Below are 17,205 nucleotides of genomic sequence, written 5' to 3'. Positions count from 1 at the left end.
TTGCATTTTCAAGCCATTAAATGTCTTAAGCTGCAGTGATGGACACTGGACTGGGCAGTTTGGGGAACTGGCACTGTTCTCAGCAGCAGGACTGTCCCTGAATACGTATTGCATGGGGCTGACTTCTCCACTCACCTGTGAGCTTGTGCTTGTGTGTTGGACTCAACTGCCAGCTGGGGTCTCATCCAAGGCTGCACGATTGCAGACCCATCTGTGGACATGCAGGAGCCTCGAGTCACTTGGGAGCAACGGTTGGAGATTGTGAGGACTAGAGGGGCTTGGCAAGAGGCTCCAGAGCCTTTGCATGATGTGGACGTCAGCACAGTACCCCACAGCCCAGCTAAGCGACATAGTCCTTCGCTTGTGTGCTTTAGTTTTCAGACAAAAGTAAACAGGAGGATTCTGTTCAAGGTTCTTGTGAAGAATACATTAAGTGCACAGCACCAGAAGATCTATATAAATGTTCTATTTGCATTTATGTTTTTAAGGGTATTTAAAAAAAACATTTGAATCATGTGGTGTTCCTCTGTTTCAGCTCCATGTCGTTCACTGGAATTCAGACAAATACCCCAGCTTTGTTGAGGCAGCTCACGAGCCAGATGGACTCGCTGTCTTGGGCGTATTTTTACAGGTGAGAATCACTAGTTTCATTTTGAATAACTAAATCAGCCACTTTGAATAAAGAGTCTTAGCCATGGGGTAGATAGTCTACCATTTTTTTAATAGTAAACTAGTTCTAGTTTTCCTAGAAGTTTTGAAGTTTCGTTTTACTTTTGAAGTGAATATTAAAGTTTTATATATTAGTTTATGGTTCATCTAAGGGCCCAGAACTACGTTAGGAGGATTGTCTTACGATTCATCTTGTTGTCCACTGGTCATTTGTATGTGAATAGCAAATGCAGATGCAGCAACTATAGTAGCAGAAGTAACAACTGAGATCTTGAGAAGAAAATCTTGATAACAGGCTCTTCCTGATTGCTCAATATTTGGAGATACAGGATAGGGTAAAGTTCAAGTTCCTGATTCTTGAAGCACTAGTTTGACCACAGTGGTTTGTTGTCCCAAACACACCGACCATTTGAAAAGATTCTGCTGTATTTTTCTTTGTCTGGTGTTCACAGGAGGTCAGACAGGTATCACTGTCATAGTACCTGTGGGTGGGTTGGGCTGCTTAGCTCCCACTGCGACCACATTCTTTAGGGTGTGCACCTTCGTTATGCCACTGACTCCGTATGTGATGTTGTAACTCGCGCTGGGACTGGGGGAAGCATGGGGCAGAGTAGAGACTGGCATGCTCCTTCTTCGGTCCCCAAGTCTGGTGCTGGCAGTGAGATCCAAGTGGGGCAAGGTATTATACTTGAATCCTGAAGGACATAAAACCTTCAGATCGATCAGGACACCCCAAAGAAATGAAAAGAAGTATATATATTTTTCTGAAGGATTCTCTTCATGATGGTATATTCCTTTCATTTGGGACCTCATGTCATTTTAAGCTGAAAGTGGGAGATGTTTTCCTCTAATGTTTTGATGTCTCCAATAGTCGGTTTGGTCCTAGGATCTGAATGTCACATTTGGTTTAATAGTTCGGTGTTATATAAGAGTTTCCTAAGCCAAGTTTCTCTCAAGAGAACCTGTACCCTAAACATTCATAAAGGTGAAAAAATATGAAGCTGTTACTGCTAGTTTTGGAATGAAAGTTATAGTTCAGCCAAGGAGCCCTGTAATATTATCTCGTTGTTTAGATTTTTCTGGCGTGATATGGCTGGCAGGTGAAAGAGAGCCTCATTATAGAACAATCACTGTTTGTTCTGGGCTGGCTCAGTGCCTGAAATGAGTGATTCAGACCTGATATGCTACAGTAATCATTTCTTCTGAAATTTTCCTGTTTTCAGATTGGTGAGCATAATCCCCAACTGCAAAAGATTACTGACATTTTGGATTCCATTAAAGTAAAGGTAAAATTAATTGCTATCTACTAGTGACTAATATAATCCTTATCTCTTGAATTTCTCTTTTAAATATTTAGACTTCGACATAGCATATGCTGCCAGCTGGGAAGCTGGTTTGGAACATACTTGACCAATAGAGCAGAAGTGACTTATTACCACTTATCTCTTGAAAATTATAAAGGGGTCTTAAATTATCTGAAACAATCATTAATCTATTTCTGCACAGTTTCTTTTATTGGAGTTTTACAGAGAAAGCCTTTAGTTACAACACATTTTTTAAAAAAACTTTTCTTGAGATACATTTAACATGCAATAAACTGCATATATTTAGAGTGTACAATTTGGTATCCCAATCTCCCAAATTATTCGCCCCAACCCTCCCCGCTTTCCATACTTGGTGTCCAGATGTTTGTTCTCTACATCTGTGTCTCTATTTCTGCCTTGCAAACCTGTTGATTTGTACCATTTTTCTATATTCCGCATATATATGTTAATATACGATATTTGTTTTTCTCTTTCTGACTCACTTCACTCTGTATGACAGTCTCTAGGTCCATCCATATCTCTACAAATGTCCCAGTTTCATTGCTTTTTACAGCTGAGTAATATTCTATTGTATATATGTACCACATCTTTTTTATCCATTCATCTGTTGGTAGACATTTAGGTTGCTTCCATGTCCTGGCTATTGTAAATAGTGCTGCAATGAACATTGGAGTGCAGGTGTCTTTTTGAATTATGGTGTTCTCTGGGTATATGCCCAGCAGTGGGATTGCTGGGTCATATGGTAACACTATTTTTAGGTTTGCAAGGAACCTCCATACTGTTCTCCAGAGTGGCTGTATCAATTTCCATTCCCACAAACAGTGTAAGAGCATTCCTTTTTCTCCACACCCTCGCCAGCATTTACTGTTTGTAGATTTTCTAATGATGCCCATTCTCACCGGTGTGAGGTGATACCTCATTGTCGTTTTGATTTGCATTTCTCTAATAATTAGTGATGTTGAGCAGCTTTTCATGTGCTTCTTGGCCATCCATATGTCTTCTTTGGAGAAATGCCTATTTAGTTCTTCTGCCCATTTTTTGATTGGGTTTATTTTTTTGATATTGAGCTGGATGAACTGTTTATATATTTTGGAGATTAATCCTTTGTCTGTTGATTCATTTGCAAATATTTTCTCCCATTCTGAGGGCTGTCTTTTCATCTTGCTTATAGTTTCCTTTGCTGTGCAGAAGCTTTGAAGTTTCATTAGGTTCCACTTATTTATTTTTGTTTTTATTTCCATTACTCTAGGGGGTGGATCAAAAAAGATCTTGCTGTGATTTATGTCAAAGAGTGTTCTTTCTATGTTTTCCTCTCGGAGTTTTATAGTGTCTGGCCTTACATTTAGATCTTTAATCCATTTTGAGTTTATTTTTGTGTATGGTGTTAGGAAGTGTTCTAATTTCATTCTTTGACATGTAGTTGTCCAGTTTTCCCAGCACCACTAATTGAAGAGGCTGCCTTTTCTCCATTGTATATCCTTGCCTCCTTTGTCATAGATTAGTTGACCATAGTTTATCTCTGGTCCATTAATCCATATTTCTGTTTTTGTGCCAGTACCATCCTGTCTTGATCACTGTAGCCTTGTAGTGTAGTCTGAAGTCAGGAAGCCTGATTCCACCAACTCTGTCTTTCCTTCTCAAAATTGCTTTGGCTATTCAGGGTCTTTTGCATTTCCATACAAATTGTAAAATTTCTTGTTCTAGTTCTGTGAAAAATGCCATTGGTAATTTAATAGGAATTGCATTGAATCTGTAGATTGCTTTGGGTAGTATAGTCATTTTCACAGTGTTGATTCTTCCAATCCAAGAACACGGTGTGTCCCTCCATCTGTCTGTGTCTCCTTTGATTTCTTTCATTAGTGTCTTACAGTTTTCTGAGTACAGGTCTTTTACCTCCTTGGTTAGGTTTATTCCTAGGTATTTTATTTTTTTTGTTGCAGTGGTGAATGGGATTGTTTCCTTAATTTCTCTTTCTGATCTTTCATTGTTAGTGTGTAGAAATGCAAGAGATTTCTGTGTGTTAATTTTGTATCCTGCAACTTTACCACATTCATTGATGAGCTCAGGTAGATTTCTAGTGGCATCTTTAGGATTTTCTATGTATAGTATCATATCATCTGCGAACAGTGACAGTTTCACTTCTTCTTTTCCAGTTTGTATTCCTTTTATTTCTTTTTCTTCTCTGATTGCTGTGGCAAGGACTTCCAAAACTATGTTAAATAGTAGTGGCGAGAGTGGGCATCCTTGTCTTGTTCCTGATCTTAGAGGGAATGCTTTCAATTTTTCACTGTTGAGAATGATGTTTGCTGTAGGTTTATTGTATATGGCCTTTATTATGTTGAGGTAGATTCCCTCTTTGCTCACCTTCTGGAGAGTTTTTATCATAAATGGGTGTTGAATTTTGTCAAAACCTTTTTCTGCATCTGTTGAGATGATCATGTGGTTTTTATCCTTCAGTTTGTTAATATGGTGTATCACATTGATTGATTTGCACATATTGAAGAATCCTTGCATTCCAGGGATAAACCCCACTTGATCATGGTGTATGATCCTTTTAATGTGTTGTTGAATTCTGTTGGCTAGTATTTTGTTGAGGATTTTTGCATCTAAATTCATCAGTGATATTGATCTGTAATTTTCTTTTTTTGTAGTATCTTTGTCTGGTTTTGGTATCAGGGTGCTGGTGGCCTCATAAAATGAGTTTGGGAGTGTTCCTTCCTCTGCAATTTTTTGGAAGAGCTTGAGAAGGATGGGTGTTAGATCTTCTCTAAATGTTTGATAAAATTTACCTGTGAATCCATCTGGTCCTGGACTTTTGTTTGTTGGGAGATTTTTAATCACAGTTTCAATTTCATTACTTGTGATTGGTCTGTTCATATTTTCTATGTCTTCCTGATTCAGTCTTGGAAGGTTTTACCTTTCTAAGAATCTGTCCATTTCATCCAGGTTGTCCATTTTATCGGCATATAGTTGCTTGTAGTAGTCTCTTATGGTGCTTTTTCTTTCTGCAGTGTCCGTTGTAACTTCTCCTGTTTCCTTTCTACTTTTATTGATTTGAGTCCTCTCCCTCTTTTTCTTGATGAGTCTTGCTAGAGGTTTATCAATTTTATTTATCTTCTCAAAGAACCAGCTTTTAGTTTTATGAATTTTTGCTGTTGTTTTCTTTGTTTCTATTTCATTTATTTCTGCTCTGATCTTTATGATTTCTCTCCATCTACTAACTTTGGGTTTTGTTTGCTCTTCTTTCTCTAGTTTCTTTAGGTGTAAGGTTAGATTGTTTATTTGGGATTTTTCTTGTTTCTTGAGGTAGGATTGTATTGCTGTAAACTCCCCTCTTAGAACTGCCTTTGCTGCATCCCATAGGTTTTGGATCATTGTGTTTTCATTGTCATTTGTCTCTAGGTATTTTTTGATTTCCTATTTGATTTCTTCAGTGATCTCTTGGTTATTTAGTAGCGCATTGGTTAGCCTCCATGTGTTTGTGTTTTTTACAGTTTTGTTCCTGTAATTGATTTCTAATCTCATAGCGTTGTGGTTAGAAAAGATGCTTGATACGATTTCAATTTTCTTACATTTACCAAGGCCTGATTTATGACCCAAAATGTGATCTATCCTGGAGAATGTTCCATGTGCACTTGAGAAGAATGTGTAATCTGCTGTTTTTGGATGTAATGTCCTATAGATATCTATTAAATCAAGCTGATTTATTGTGTCATTTATAGCTTGTGTTTCCTTATTAATTTTCTGTGTGGATGATCTGTCCATTGGTGTAAGTGGGGTGTTAAAGTCCCCCACTAGTATTGTGTTACTATCAAGTTCCCCTTTTATGGCTGTTAGCATTTGTCTTATGTATGGAGCTGCTCCTATATTGGGTGCATATATATTTATAATTGTTATCTCTTCTTCTTGGATGGATCCCTTGATCTTTATGAAGTATCCTTTCTGTCTCTTGTAACATTTTTTATGTTAAAGTCTATTTTATCTGATATGAGTATCGCTACTCCAGCTTTTGATTTCCATTTGCATGGAATATCTTTTTCCATCCCCTCACTTTCAGTCTGTATGTGTCCCTAGGTCTAAAGTGGGTCTCTTGTAGACAGCATATATATCAGTCTTGTTTCTGTATCCATTCAGCCAGTCTATGTCTTTTGGCTGGTGCATTTAGTCCATTTACATTCAAGGTAATTATCAATATGTATGTTCCTATTACCATTTTCTTAATTGCTTGTTTTTGTTTTTGTAGGTCCTTGTCTTCGCTTATGTTTCCCGCTTAGAGAAGTTCCTTTAGCATTTGTTGTAGGGCTGGTTTGGTGGTGCTGAATTCTCATAGCTGTTGCTTGTCTGTAAAGCTTTTGATTTCTCCGTCGAATCTGAATGAGATCCTTGCTGGGTAGAGTATTCTTGGTTGTGGATTCTTCCCTTTCATCACTTGAAATATATCATGCCACTCCCTTCTGGCTTGCAGAGTTTCTGCTGAGAAAACAGCTGTTAACCTTATGGGAGTTCCCTTGTATATTATTTGTCATTTTTCCCTTGTTGCTTTTAATAACTTTTCTCTGTCTTTAATTTTTGTCAATTTGACTACTATATGTCTTGGTGTGTTTCTCCTGGGGTTTATCCTGCCTGGGACTTTCTGTGCTTCCTGGACTTGGGTAGCTATTTCCTTTCCCATGTTAGGGAAGTTTTTGACTATAATCTCTTCCAGTATTTTCTCAGGTCCTTTCTCTCTCTCTTCTCCTTCTGGGACCCCTATAACATGAATGTTGGTACATTTAACGTTGTCCCAGAGGTCTCTTAGGCTGTCTTCAGTTCTTTTTATTCTTTTTCTTTATTCTTTTCCGCATCAGTGATTATCACCATCCTGTCTTCCAGGTCACTTATTTGCCCTTCTGCCTCAGTTAATCTGCTATTGGTTCCTTCTAGTGTATTTTTCATTTCAGTTATTGTGTTGCATATCTCTGTTTGATGGTTCGTTAATTCTTCTAGGTCTTTGGTAAACTTTTCTTGCAACTTTTCCATCTTTGCACCCAGTCTTTTTTCAAAGTCCTGGATCATCTTTACCATCATTATTCTGAATTCTTTTCCTGGAAGGATGCCTCTCTTCTCTTCATTTAGTTGTTTTTCTTGGGTTTTATCTTGTCCCTTCATCTGATACAAAGTCTCTGCCTTTTCATTTTCTCTCTCCTTCTGTGGCTGTGGTTTTCAGTTCCACAAGACGAAATACTGCTGATGCTGCTTGATACTGCTGTCTGCCCTCTTGTGGAGGAAGCTGTCTAGGAGGCTTGTGGGTACTTCCTGATGGGAGGGACTGATGGTGGGTTGGGCTGGGTGGGTGGAGCTCAGTAAAACTTTAATCTGCTTGTCTGCCAATGGGTGGGACTGTGCTACCACCTTGTTGGCTGTTGGCCTGAGGCTACCCAGCCCTGGAGCTTACAGGCTCTTTGGTGGGGCTAATGGCGGACTCTGGGAGGGCTCACGCCAATGAGCACTTCCCAGAACCCCTGCCGCCAGTGTCCCGGTGTCCTTGGTGAGCCACAGCTACCCCCCACCTCTGCAGGCAACCCTCCAGCACCAGCAGGTAGGTCTGGTTCAGTCTCCTATGGGGTCACTGCTCCTTCCCCCTGGGTCCTGGTGAGCACACTTTTTTGTGTGCCCTCCAAGAGTGGAGTCTCTGTTTCTCCCAGTCCTGTGGAGGTCCTGCAATCAAATCCCACTGGCTTTCAAAGTCTGATTCTCTGAGGATTCCTCCTCCCGTTGCTGGACTCCCAGGTTGGGAGGCCTGACATGGGGCTCAGAACCCTCACTTTAGTGGGTGGACTTCTGTGGTATAAGTGTTCTCCATTTTGTGAGTCACCCACCCAGCATTCATGGGATTTTATTTTAACCTGCTTGCGCCCCTCCTGCCATCTCATTGAAGCTTCTCCTTTGTCTCTGGATGTGGGGTGTCTTTTTTGGTGAGTTCCAGTGTCTTTCTGTCGATGATTGCTCAGCAGTTGGTTGTAATTCCGGTGCACTTGCAAGAGGGAGTGAGTGCATGTCCTTCTATTATGCCATCTTGATTCCTCCAGTACAAGTGGTTCTTAAACATTTTAATGGATGCTGCACTGCTAAATGTTCACAGGGGTCTCTTCATAAAGATGTAGACAAATGTTGACCACGTAAATTTCTTTAATGTGCAGCCAGCCTTCCTCCATTCTCTGCTTCCCGTGGGTTTCCTCCTAGTTGCAACACATTTTAAAGGCTACTTACATTAAAAAATAAATCTTGTGCTTCTTAAATAAATCTAGGTGATGCACTGTTTCATCTTAAATTTTTAGATTAAGGCAGATACTTATTTTTTAAGATACAAAAGGCAGATACTAAATAATTCCGTGAATTATAGAATTCGAGTGAAACGATATTTCAATGGATGTATATTTTTTGAGGTCTGTGTAAAGTTTTCCCATTGTAATTTCCCATTGAATTTTGTAATTCTCTTTTCTTCCTTAGGGTAAACAAACTCGATTCACGAATTTTGATGCGTTATCTCTGCTTCCTCCATGCTGGGATTATTGGACGTATCCTGGTTCCCTTACAGTCCCACCTCTTCTGGAGAGCGTCACATGGATTATTTTAAAACAACCTATAAACATCAGCTCTCAACAGGTACATCGCTTCTTCCATGTTGATCCTGATTCACTAGAGGAAACTGGGCTGAATCGTGTGTGTGTGTGTTTGTGTGTTTGTGTGTGTGTGTGTGTGTGTGTGTGTGTGTGTGTTTCAAAGCCTGCCCTTAGTTTCTGCTGTTATGAAGCTTGTTTTCCTTTCATTAATCAGATGGGTGGTTGGACCAGATGAGATTTATGTCCTTTTCTTATTTGACCTACTATGATTAGATGATTTCTTTCCCATTTCCCAGAAATGTAATGTACGAACAGACATGAACAGAAGTGAAGTGCCACTTTGAGGGCTATACTCGTTTGCTTTTATTTTCTTCTGTGTGGTCTGAGATATTAACAGTGTGGGATACAAACAGGAAAATCAGGAGAAAGTCTTCTCTCAAAAGATGCCATTGACCTTTTGACCTCAGTCCTTGGACCTGTTCCCTCTACAGAGTTCACATTCAGGAAGGGAACAGTGAGAACAGCCATGGGCATAGCGCCCTAAGAAGCTGTGTACTTGCTCAGTTTAACAAGTCCATGTGTTCTTTTGGGTTTTATTGACAAAACTATTGTGGGGCTGCCTGAGGGGCTTTAAGCATTTGCTAAGAGGCTGTGGGTGGCTGCCTGTGCTCTCCTTGAGAAGGTATTTCCTCTCTCGTTCTTCTCATAAGTGCTTATAGAGCCCCCATGGTCAGTTGGCCGGTCAGTCTCGGGATGTCTTTGATGCCCAGAAACTCTGGTCTGAGCTGTGAACACACCGTATGACTGAGTAATCTGCCAGGTGGATGCTGTGTGCTCTGGGATGCTGTGCCTAATGGGGTTTGTTTTGTCTTCCTTTTCGAATTATATGCTGTGAAATCTTAGCAAGAACATAGCCTAGTAAGTTTTGCATCTAATAAAGTACTCCTGTCCTGGCCTGGCCCACCTGCCTAGCTGTTTATATCTTTCTTCCAATCAAAGACTGGAGCTGGTTCACCTTTACGAAGGTCATATCAGGTAAATCCCCTTCGGGTGTTGAACACGTCCAACTTCTGTCGACCTTGCCTTTAGGATGAAAGCCAAATAATAATTAGGGCATACTTATTAAAACATTTTATAAAAGTCTGGGTAGAAATCCAGAGCTTGACTGACATGGAAATTCCTGTGAATTTTTTCCATCATAAATAAAGCGAGTTGTGTCATGAGAAAAATGACCTGTCATGGATTTAGTGGCTTTGTTAACGGAGCTCATTTTTCTCCCCTTCATGTGCTAAACTGGTTACTTTTACATTCTTTTATTAAATTTGAACAGATGAATAGTAAGAGTTAATACATTATAACATGAAATTAGTAATATTAAAGAATCATGTTTTTCCTCATATTTCAAGAACTTCTTTATTCCTTAAAGCCAGTTGGAAAATAATTTTTTTCAATCCATCTATGATTTGGAAGAGAATATATCAAAATATATATTTAGTTACTTAAAATACATTAGGTTAACCTAATCAGAAATAACTCCCTGCAAGTTTAGGAATGACTGCCTAGCTGTGAATTCACTACTGTATCTTATATGAGGCTCAATTCATTAATATTAATTATTAATGTGGTTTTTTGCAGAGTTTGTAAAATAATAGCTGTATTTTAGAGCTTCGGTGTAAGTGGTAATTCACTTTGAGGCATTCACTTAAATCTACTGTAGCAGGAACACCTTCAGACATTTTCATTTTTAACCAGACTGAAATAATTATCTGAGTAATAATCCCAATTATTATGATGATTGTAATATCTTAATAATCCAAATTATTATGGTGATTTTAAGATTTAAAGAATGAAGCAAAAGATATTTTAAAAGTCCAATTCCATTCTAATCTTGAGAAAAATATCAGACAATGCCCAATTGAGAGACATTCTCAAAATACCTATCAGTAGTCCTCAAAACTGTCAAGGTCATCAAAAACAAGGTAAGTCTGAGAAATTGCCATAATCACGAAATGCTCAAGGAGACAAGACAACTAAGTACGATGCCGTTTCCTGATAGGATCCTGAAACAGAAAAAGATACTAGGTAAAAACAAAAGAAATCTGAATAAAGGATGGACTTCAGCTAATGATAACATATTAATATTGGTTCACTAATTGTGAAAAATGTACCATGTTAATGCAAGATGTTAATAACAGGGGAAAGTTTTGTGTGTGTCCTTAAAGAGTGAAAGAAAAAAATAAATAAAAGGGGAAACTGAGTGTGGAGTATAGGGGAACTAATTATTCTATCTTTGCAAGAATTCTCTAAATCCAAAACTGTTCTGAAATAAAAAAGTATATTTTTAAAAACCCAAAGCATGAGAAGGTTAAGATTATTTAGTTGCTTAACTCTTACATAAAGTAAAATGAAAATGTCTTTTGTGCCTATAACCACTGATTTAGGAGTTACTTTTCAAAAGATTATTTTTAGTATCAATTTTAGCAGCTCTTATTTTAAAAGCCACTGGAAAATATTATTGTTATTTATTTTTCAATTCCACCATATAATGTCATTATCTGTGAAGATTAAATTCTCTTTTTAGTAAGTTGATGCCAATTTTTTTCTAGGTTTTTTTTCCTGCTGCTATTTCTTGCCAAGTCACTGTTTGACCTGAAGGGCAATTCAGATGATTTTCATTTTCTTTTTCTTGTTTCAAGTCCATTTTTCTCCCCAGAGTCATTTACTAAAATGCTTGATTTAACTGCCAGGCCAGTAAACAGATAATACTGTTCTTTGCTACTTCCGATACCAGATCTGTCAGTTTTTGGAAGGCTGACTTCTCTTGCCAGGTCTTTTTGGTTTATGCCAGATTATATAAATTGGCTTAGTCATCCGCTCAAATTTGATGTGCAGAATACTTGGCTTTAATTATGAGCTCCTTTTTAAAAAAAAATTATCTTTTTCATTTACTATGGTATTTGCATACAATAAAATTCATGAATTTTAGTGCACAGCAGATGATTTTGGTTATTGCAACAACCATTACAATCAAGATACAGAATGGATCCCTTGGCTGAAAAGTTTCCTTGTGCCCCTTTGTACTGAATCTTCTTCCTCACCCATGGCCCCAGGCAACCACTGAGACGCTGTCACTAGAATTTCGTCTTTTTTTAGAATTTTATTTAAACTGAATCGTACAGTACATAACTCTCCTGTTCCTCCTTCAGGTTTGGAATTAAAGGTCTTTTCCATGAGGAAGCATTCAAAACACTTGAGTGTTTTCTCTCAGTCTGTGGTTTGCCTTTTTTTTTTTTTTCACTGTATCTTTTGAAGAGCATAAGTGAAAAAAAAGTTCTTAATCTTAATGAAGGTTGTTTTATCTTTTATAGTTTGTGCTTTGGTGTCCTGTTTAAGAAATCTTTTCCTAACTGTATACCACAAAATATTTTTTCCTACTTTAAGTGATAGTTTTAGCTCTTACATTTAAGTCTTCTATTATTTATGAGTTAATTTCTATGTGTGCTGTGTCCTGTTTTCTTTCCTTTCCTTCTGATATTCTTTTTTTCAATTGAAGTATAGTTGACTCACAATATTTTATCAGTTTCAGGTGTACAACATAGTGCTTTGTTATTTTTATTGATTATACTCTATGTAAAGTTATTACAAAATATTGGCTATATTCCCCTGTGCTATAACTTCTCTTACCTGTAACTTCTTTATTTTATACCTGGTAGTTTGTACCTCTAATCACCTACCCCTATCTTGTCCCTGCCCAACCCTTCTGCCTTCTGGTAACCACTAGTTTGTTTTCTTATCTGTGAGTCTGTTTCTGTTTTGTTATATTTATTCATTTATTTTATTTTGTAGATTACATATATAAGTGAAAACGTGATATTTGTCTTTCTCTGACTTATTTTAGTAAGCCAATACCCTCCAGGCCTATTCATGTTTTTGCAAATGGCAAAATTTCATTCTTTTTCTATGGCCAAGTAATATTCCATTATATATGCCACACACATGCCACATCTTCTTTATCCGTTCATCTGTTGATGGACACTGAGGTTGCTTCCATATATGATATTCTAAGGCAAACACTTGACGTTTTAATAGCATCTAACAGGCCCCCCTGAGGCTCTATTAGTTTTAAATCTTTCTTAAAATCTCTGTTCTTTATTGTGGATAATTTCTATTGATCTATAGTCAAGTTTATTTGCTCTTTCCTCTCTCATGTCAGTTTGACTGTTAATTTTATCTGGTGAATTTTTGTTCTAGAAATTATATTTTTTAGTTCTAAAATTTCCACTTGATTCTTTTTTACTATTTCTGTTTCTCTGCTGAGACTTCCCATTACTCTGCTGAGATTTTTCATGCACTAAAACATATGCTTTAACTTCATATAATCCACGGGTAGTTAAAGTAGCTACTTTACAATCCTTGTAAATTCCAAATTTGGTTCATCTTGATTCTCACTTCTTTCTTTAAGCATGTATTTCATTTTCTTCTTTGTAGATTGAGTAATTTTCTATTGTATTCTAGATGTTGTAAACATTAAGTTGTGGAGATTGTGAATCTGTTATTTCTCTCTGATGAGTATTGTTTTCCTTCGTGTTGGCAGGTAATTTTCTTGGCTGGGCTTGAGTTACAAATTTCCTTCTTCTGCAGTAGCTTCCGTCTCAGTACATGTGTGGTTCTTGGGTGTGAGTTTGGGGATCTTGTCTCTGGCTCTTTCCTTGAAACACGGGTATGCCCTCATTGCAGCTCTGTGCACTTTGCAGACTCCACCCTGTCCAGACGAAACACTGGAGAGACAGGAACTCACTTGTGGGCTTTCACCTCTCCAAGTGCGTGTGAACTCCCCATCTGAATCCCTCTGCTTCTGTTCACTCTTTAGTACCTGCAGCTGGTTGCTATTTTTGTATTGTGCCTGGGTTTTAGAGTTGTCTTCTGCAGGAAGGTTGTCTGCAGAGTCTTACTCCAATATATCTGGAATCAAAACTCTAATGTCCTTTTTTAATAGTAAAATTTTATATTTTGTAATTAATGATAATTAACAATCTAGGAAAATTTCCCTAACTTCTGCATCTTTAGACTATGTGTGAAATAAGGAAAGAATTCATTCACTTGAATATTAATTTTGACTTAATATATAAAATTGTAATTAGCTTTGAAATTAAAGTTTTAAATTTTAGAAGACACTACAAGTCAATTCTAGAATTATTTAATAATTGCCAATTTTTGCAAGGTGTGATGGAAGAGATACAAGCAAGTGTTAAAAAGGCCCTGTCCTCCAGTGGTTTAGTAATCTAGCAGAGGGGATAAAATAAAAAAAACTATGACACTGTGGCTTTGCTTGTAAGTAAGAGAATATGAGGTGTAAGGGAAGTTCAGAAGGGGAGAGACTAGTTTTCAGGGGAGAAATCAAAAAAGACTTCATGAAAGAGCTAACATTTGGGTTGGTTCAAAAAGTGGGGACTGTTTGGGGGTGTGAAGGAAAGGGGGAATTTCAAGAAGGAACAGCATAAATAAAGGCAAGAAAGAGAAGTGCCAAAAATATGTGAGCAACTTTGTACCTGTGGTTGTCAAAATTTATAGTATGCAAGAATCACCTGATGAAGCTTACTGAAATGTGGATCCTTGGGCCTTGTTAGAAACTCTGATTCAGAAGTCTGAGGTGGGGTCCAGGAATCTGAAATTTTAAGAGTCACCCCAAAGTCTTTTCATTCAGATGCTCTGGGTCCCCCACTTCACACAACTGGCTTAGAGTGAGACCTGTGTGTGGAACTCATAGGAAATAATCTAGAAAGATGAGTTGGAACTGGGTGGTCTTGGAAGCCATGCTAACAACTTTGTTTGGGGGCCTTAATAGGGTTTGAAATGTTATATATTTTAGAGACAGATTTTGAAATATTTGCAACTGAAATGATATGATATTTGGAATTTGCTTCAAAATAATACAGTATGGGCAGGATTCAGAGGTAGAGAGAGAGAATAGGTGAGAGTGTGGATGAAACAGAATTGGGAATGTGTTGATGACTGTCGAAGCTGGGTGATGGTTTATTATGTTCCTCTATCTACTTTCCTCTATATCTGGCAGTTGCCATAATAAGAAGTAAATAAGAAGAGATTAGGGGAAAATGGCAAAAAAAAAAAAAAAAAAAAAAGAGGGGGCAAAAAAAAGAAAGAAAAACACTTAGAGACACAGTGTAGTGCTGTGGTTAGGGCATGGCTTATTTGCCAGATGGCTTATTTACTGAAATTTCCTAACTATCCCTCAAGTTCTTCACGTTTAAAATGGGGATAATGGTATATTATTGATAGGCTTGTTTGGGGGATTAAACGTGATATGTGTAATGTAAAACACTTAGCATAGTACTTGGCCTACCATGTTCTATAAGAGAAAGCTTATTTTTGTTATTACTCAACTTCAGCAGGCAGTGGAGAGACGGTAAAGACATCTGAGCACTAGAGTGACTCGTCAAAGCTGTTTACAAAACATTAGAAAAGGGTATTTCTGCTTCCTGGGGTTACTGCAGAAGAAATGTAAACTTTCAGTATGAGAGCCAAAGAAAACAGCAAAACAGGTCATACCTACCTCAGCGTTCAAGCTGAGCTGGGGAGATTCTTGCCAGGAGCTGTGTCGATGTCACAAAGGCTGAGTCGGCCTTAGTGACAGAGGGACAGACTTTTTGCCTAAACAAAGCCAGAGGCCTGGCAAGGGCGTGGGACGGATAGGGGCCAGTGTAAGCAGCGCCTGGCAGGTGCAGGGTCTGCCTAGCTGGGCTAAGGGACTGGGAGGGCCATCCGGCACTAAAAAGGGGAGGGGTTTGATGAGACATCAGGACAGGTTCAGAGACTGTTACCAACATGAGCAGGCTGGTCAGAGAACGATCTAGTTCTAGACCGATGAGTCTAAGGTGTTGCAGGGATAGGGAGCCATGATCCATTTGCAGAGGAGTCAAAGGGGTAGGGGGATAAATAAAGCCAAGATCTTTAGAGGAATAGGCAGTTTCTCTGGGCTCGTTGTGCTCGGGGAGGCTGGTGAATCAGTGCCCTGATTCAGGTCTCTGGATTCCTGCACAGTCACCTGGAGTGGCCCCTGTGGATAGACCTGGATCGTCATGATCTGCAGAAGGCTGGGCATCTTCTCTGTGGCTCAGGAGGTTAGACTTCATTAGCCTCTGCTACTTGACTTTACCAGAGTATCATATACATCTCGTCTGGCGTTAGCCGTAATGATCCGGTCTAATGAAACATGAGTGATGGCGAGTTGTAAATGTTTGTCTTATTCTTCCCATGTCTGTACTCTTTGAAAAGACACCTCAAAATATCGCTTGTGGAAATACACAGCTGCTTGTGTATGATACCTGAATTTATCTCCATAGTGTGTGGTTGTAAGCCATTACCTGTTTGTTACAAAGAACCTGCATCACCTCTGTCTCCCATCCTGGCTAGAGAAATATTTTAGCCTTCAGGTAAATGATGATGATGGAAACCTAATATATGTGTCCTGGTTCCTTACCTCTTTGATTGGGTGACTAACAAAGCTTGGAGAATGAAGGCTTTCATTCTCAACAATTTAATAATTTGTGCTCACTCAAAACAGCAAAACGGACACCAAAAACTTGCTTGTGTGGCAATGTGTTTTTAGTGACTGTTTTTGAAGCAGTAGAAATATTCAGGTAATTTGCCCAATCTTCATTTTACTACTATAGACCTGTGCTTAGTCTTAAAAGATAATATTAAATCACCAAGGAATTGCTAAATAATTTATAAAACATGCTTATAATAGAAAACTTTTCAGCAATTAAAAAGTGACATAGGCATATCTACTGACATGCGAAGGATATATATTAAGTGATAAAATAAGGTTTCAAAAGAGTAAGTATAGTTGAGCTTATTTTGCAATAAAACATGTCAAGTGTGTGCACTGGTGCATGTATTTGTACATGGAGAAGGATGTACTCCATAATGTTAACAGTGGTTATATTTTGTGATGTGGTTTCTCGTAATTTCTATTTTCTTCTTGACACTTTGTGTACTATATGAAGTCTGTAAGATAAGTAAGCATTTTTTTTTTTTTGGTGCGCGTGTGTGATAAGAAAAAGTAAGCCCTTGTGTTGAGAAATATGTCTATATCACTTAAATTGTATTGAAATATTATCATAGGTTAAAGAGTCCTAGGCTTCTCCCATAGTTAATTGCTTACAAGGTACACATATGGTGAGAGAAAAAAAATCACTGTTTAAGGAAAACAGTGCATAAAAGATGAAAATTCCGTAAAATGAATACCACATGGTTCCCATGAAAACTTGGACCATGTTATATTGGAGTGCTTGTAGGTGTTCAGTGTAATTCCAAGACCTGGATGACACCGACTGAGGTAATCTAATCTAGTGCTTCACTTTACAGATAAGGAAACTAGAGACAATAAATGATTTTCCCAAGGTCACACAGCTCAGTAGTGACAGAACCAGGACTTGGACCCAGCTTGGAAAGCCCTTTCCACTGTCCCATTCTGCCTTTATAGGTGGCGTTCTCTGGTTCCTAGATATGTAATCTTTAAACCACATTCCAAATGTTATTTCCTCCTATTACTTTGATCTTCAAAGGAAGAATGCTTGTATACTTAA

The 17,205-nt window shown here is 38.2% G+C and overlaps 1 protein-coding gene across 5 annotated transcripts in view; it reads left to right on the top strand.

Annotated features, from left to right (window-relative positions):
• The window catches only part of CA13 (carbonic anhydrase 13), a 48,753-nt gene that overhangs the window by 16,754 nt on the left and 14,794 nt on the right, over nt 1-17,205 (top strand). For all 5 annotated transcript variants that reach the window (XR_009053692.1, XM_057734623.1, XM_057734621.1 and 2 more), the window contains exons 4-6: nt 536-631; nt 1,893-1,955; nt 8,484-8,639. Coding sequence is in view for 4 of the 5 variants with exons in the window: in XM_057734623.1 (XP_057590606.1) it covers nt 536-631; nt 1,893-1,955; nt 8,484-8,639 (315 nt within the window). In the remaining variant the exon portion in view is untranslated. The remainder of the gene's footprint in view (nt 1-535; nt 632-1,892; nt 1,956-8,483; nt 8,640-17,205) is intronic.

This window comes from Hippopotamus amphibius, chromosome 5 (genome assembly GCF_030028045.1).
Source record: "Hippopotamus amphibius kiboko isolate mHipAmp2 chromosome 5, mHipAmp2.hap2, whole genome shotgun sequence".
Classification (NCBI taxonomy): domain Eukaryota; kingdom Metazoa; phylum Chordata; class Mammalia; order Artiodactyla; family Hippopotamidae; genus Hippopotamus; species Hippopotamus amphibius.
This window is presented reverse-complemented; position numbering and strand designations above follow the sequence as displayed.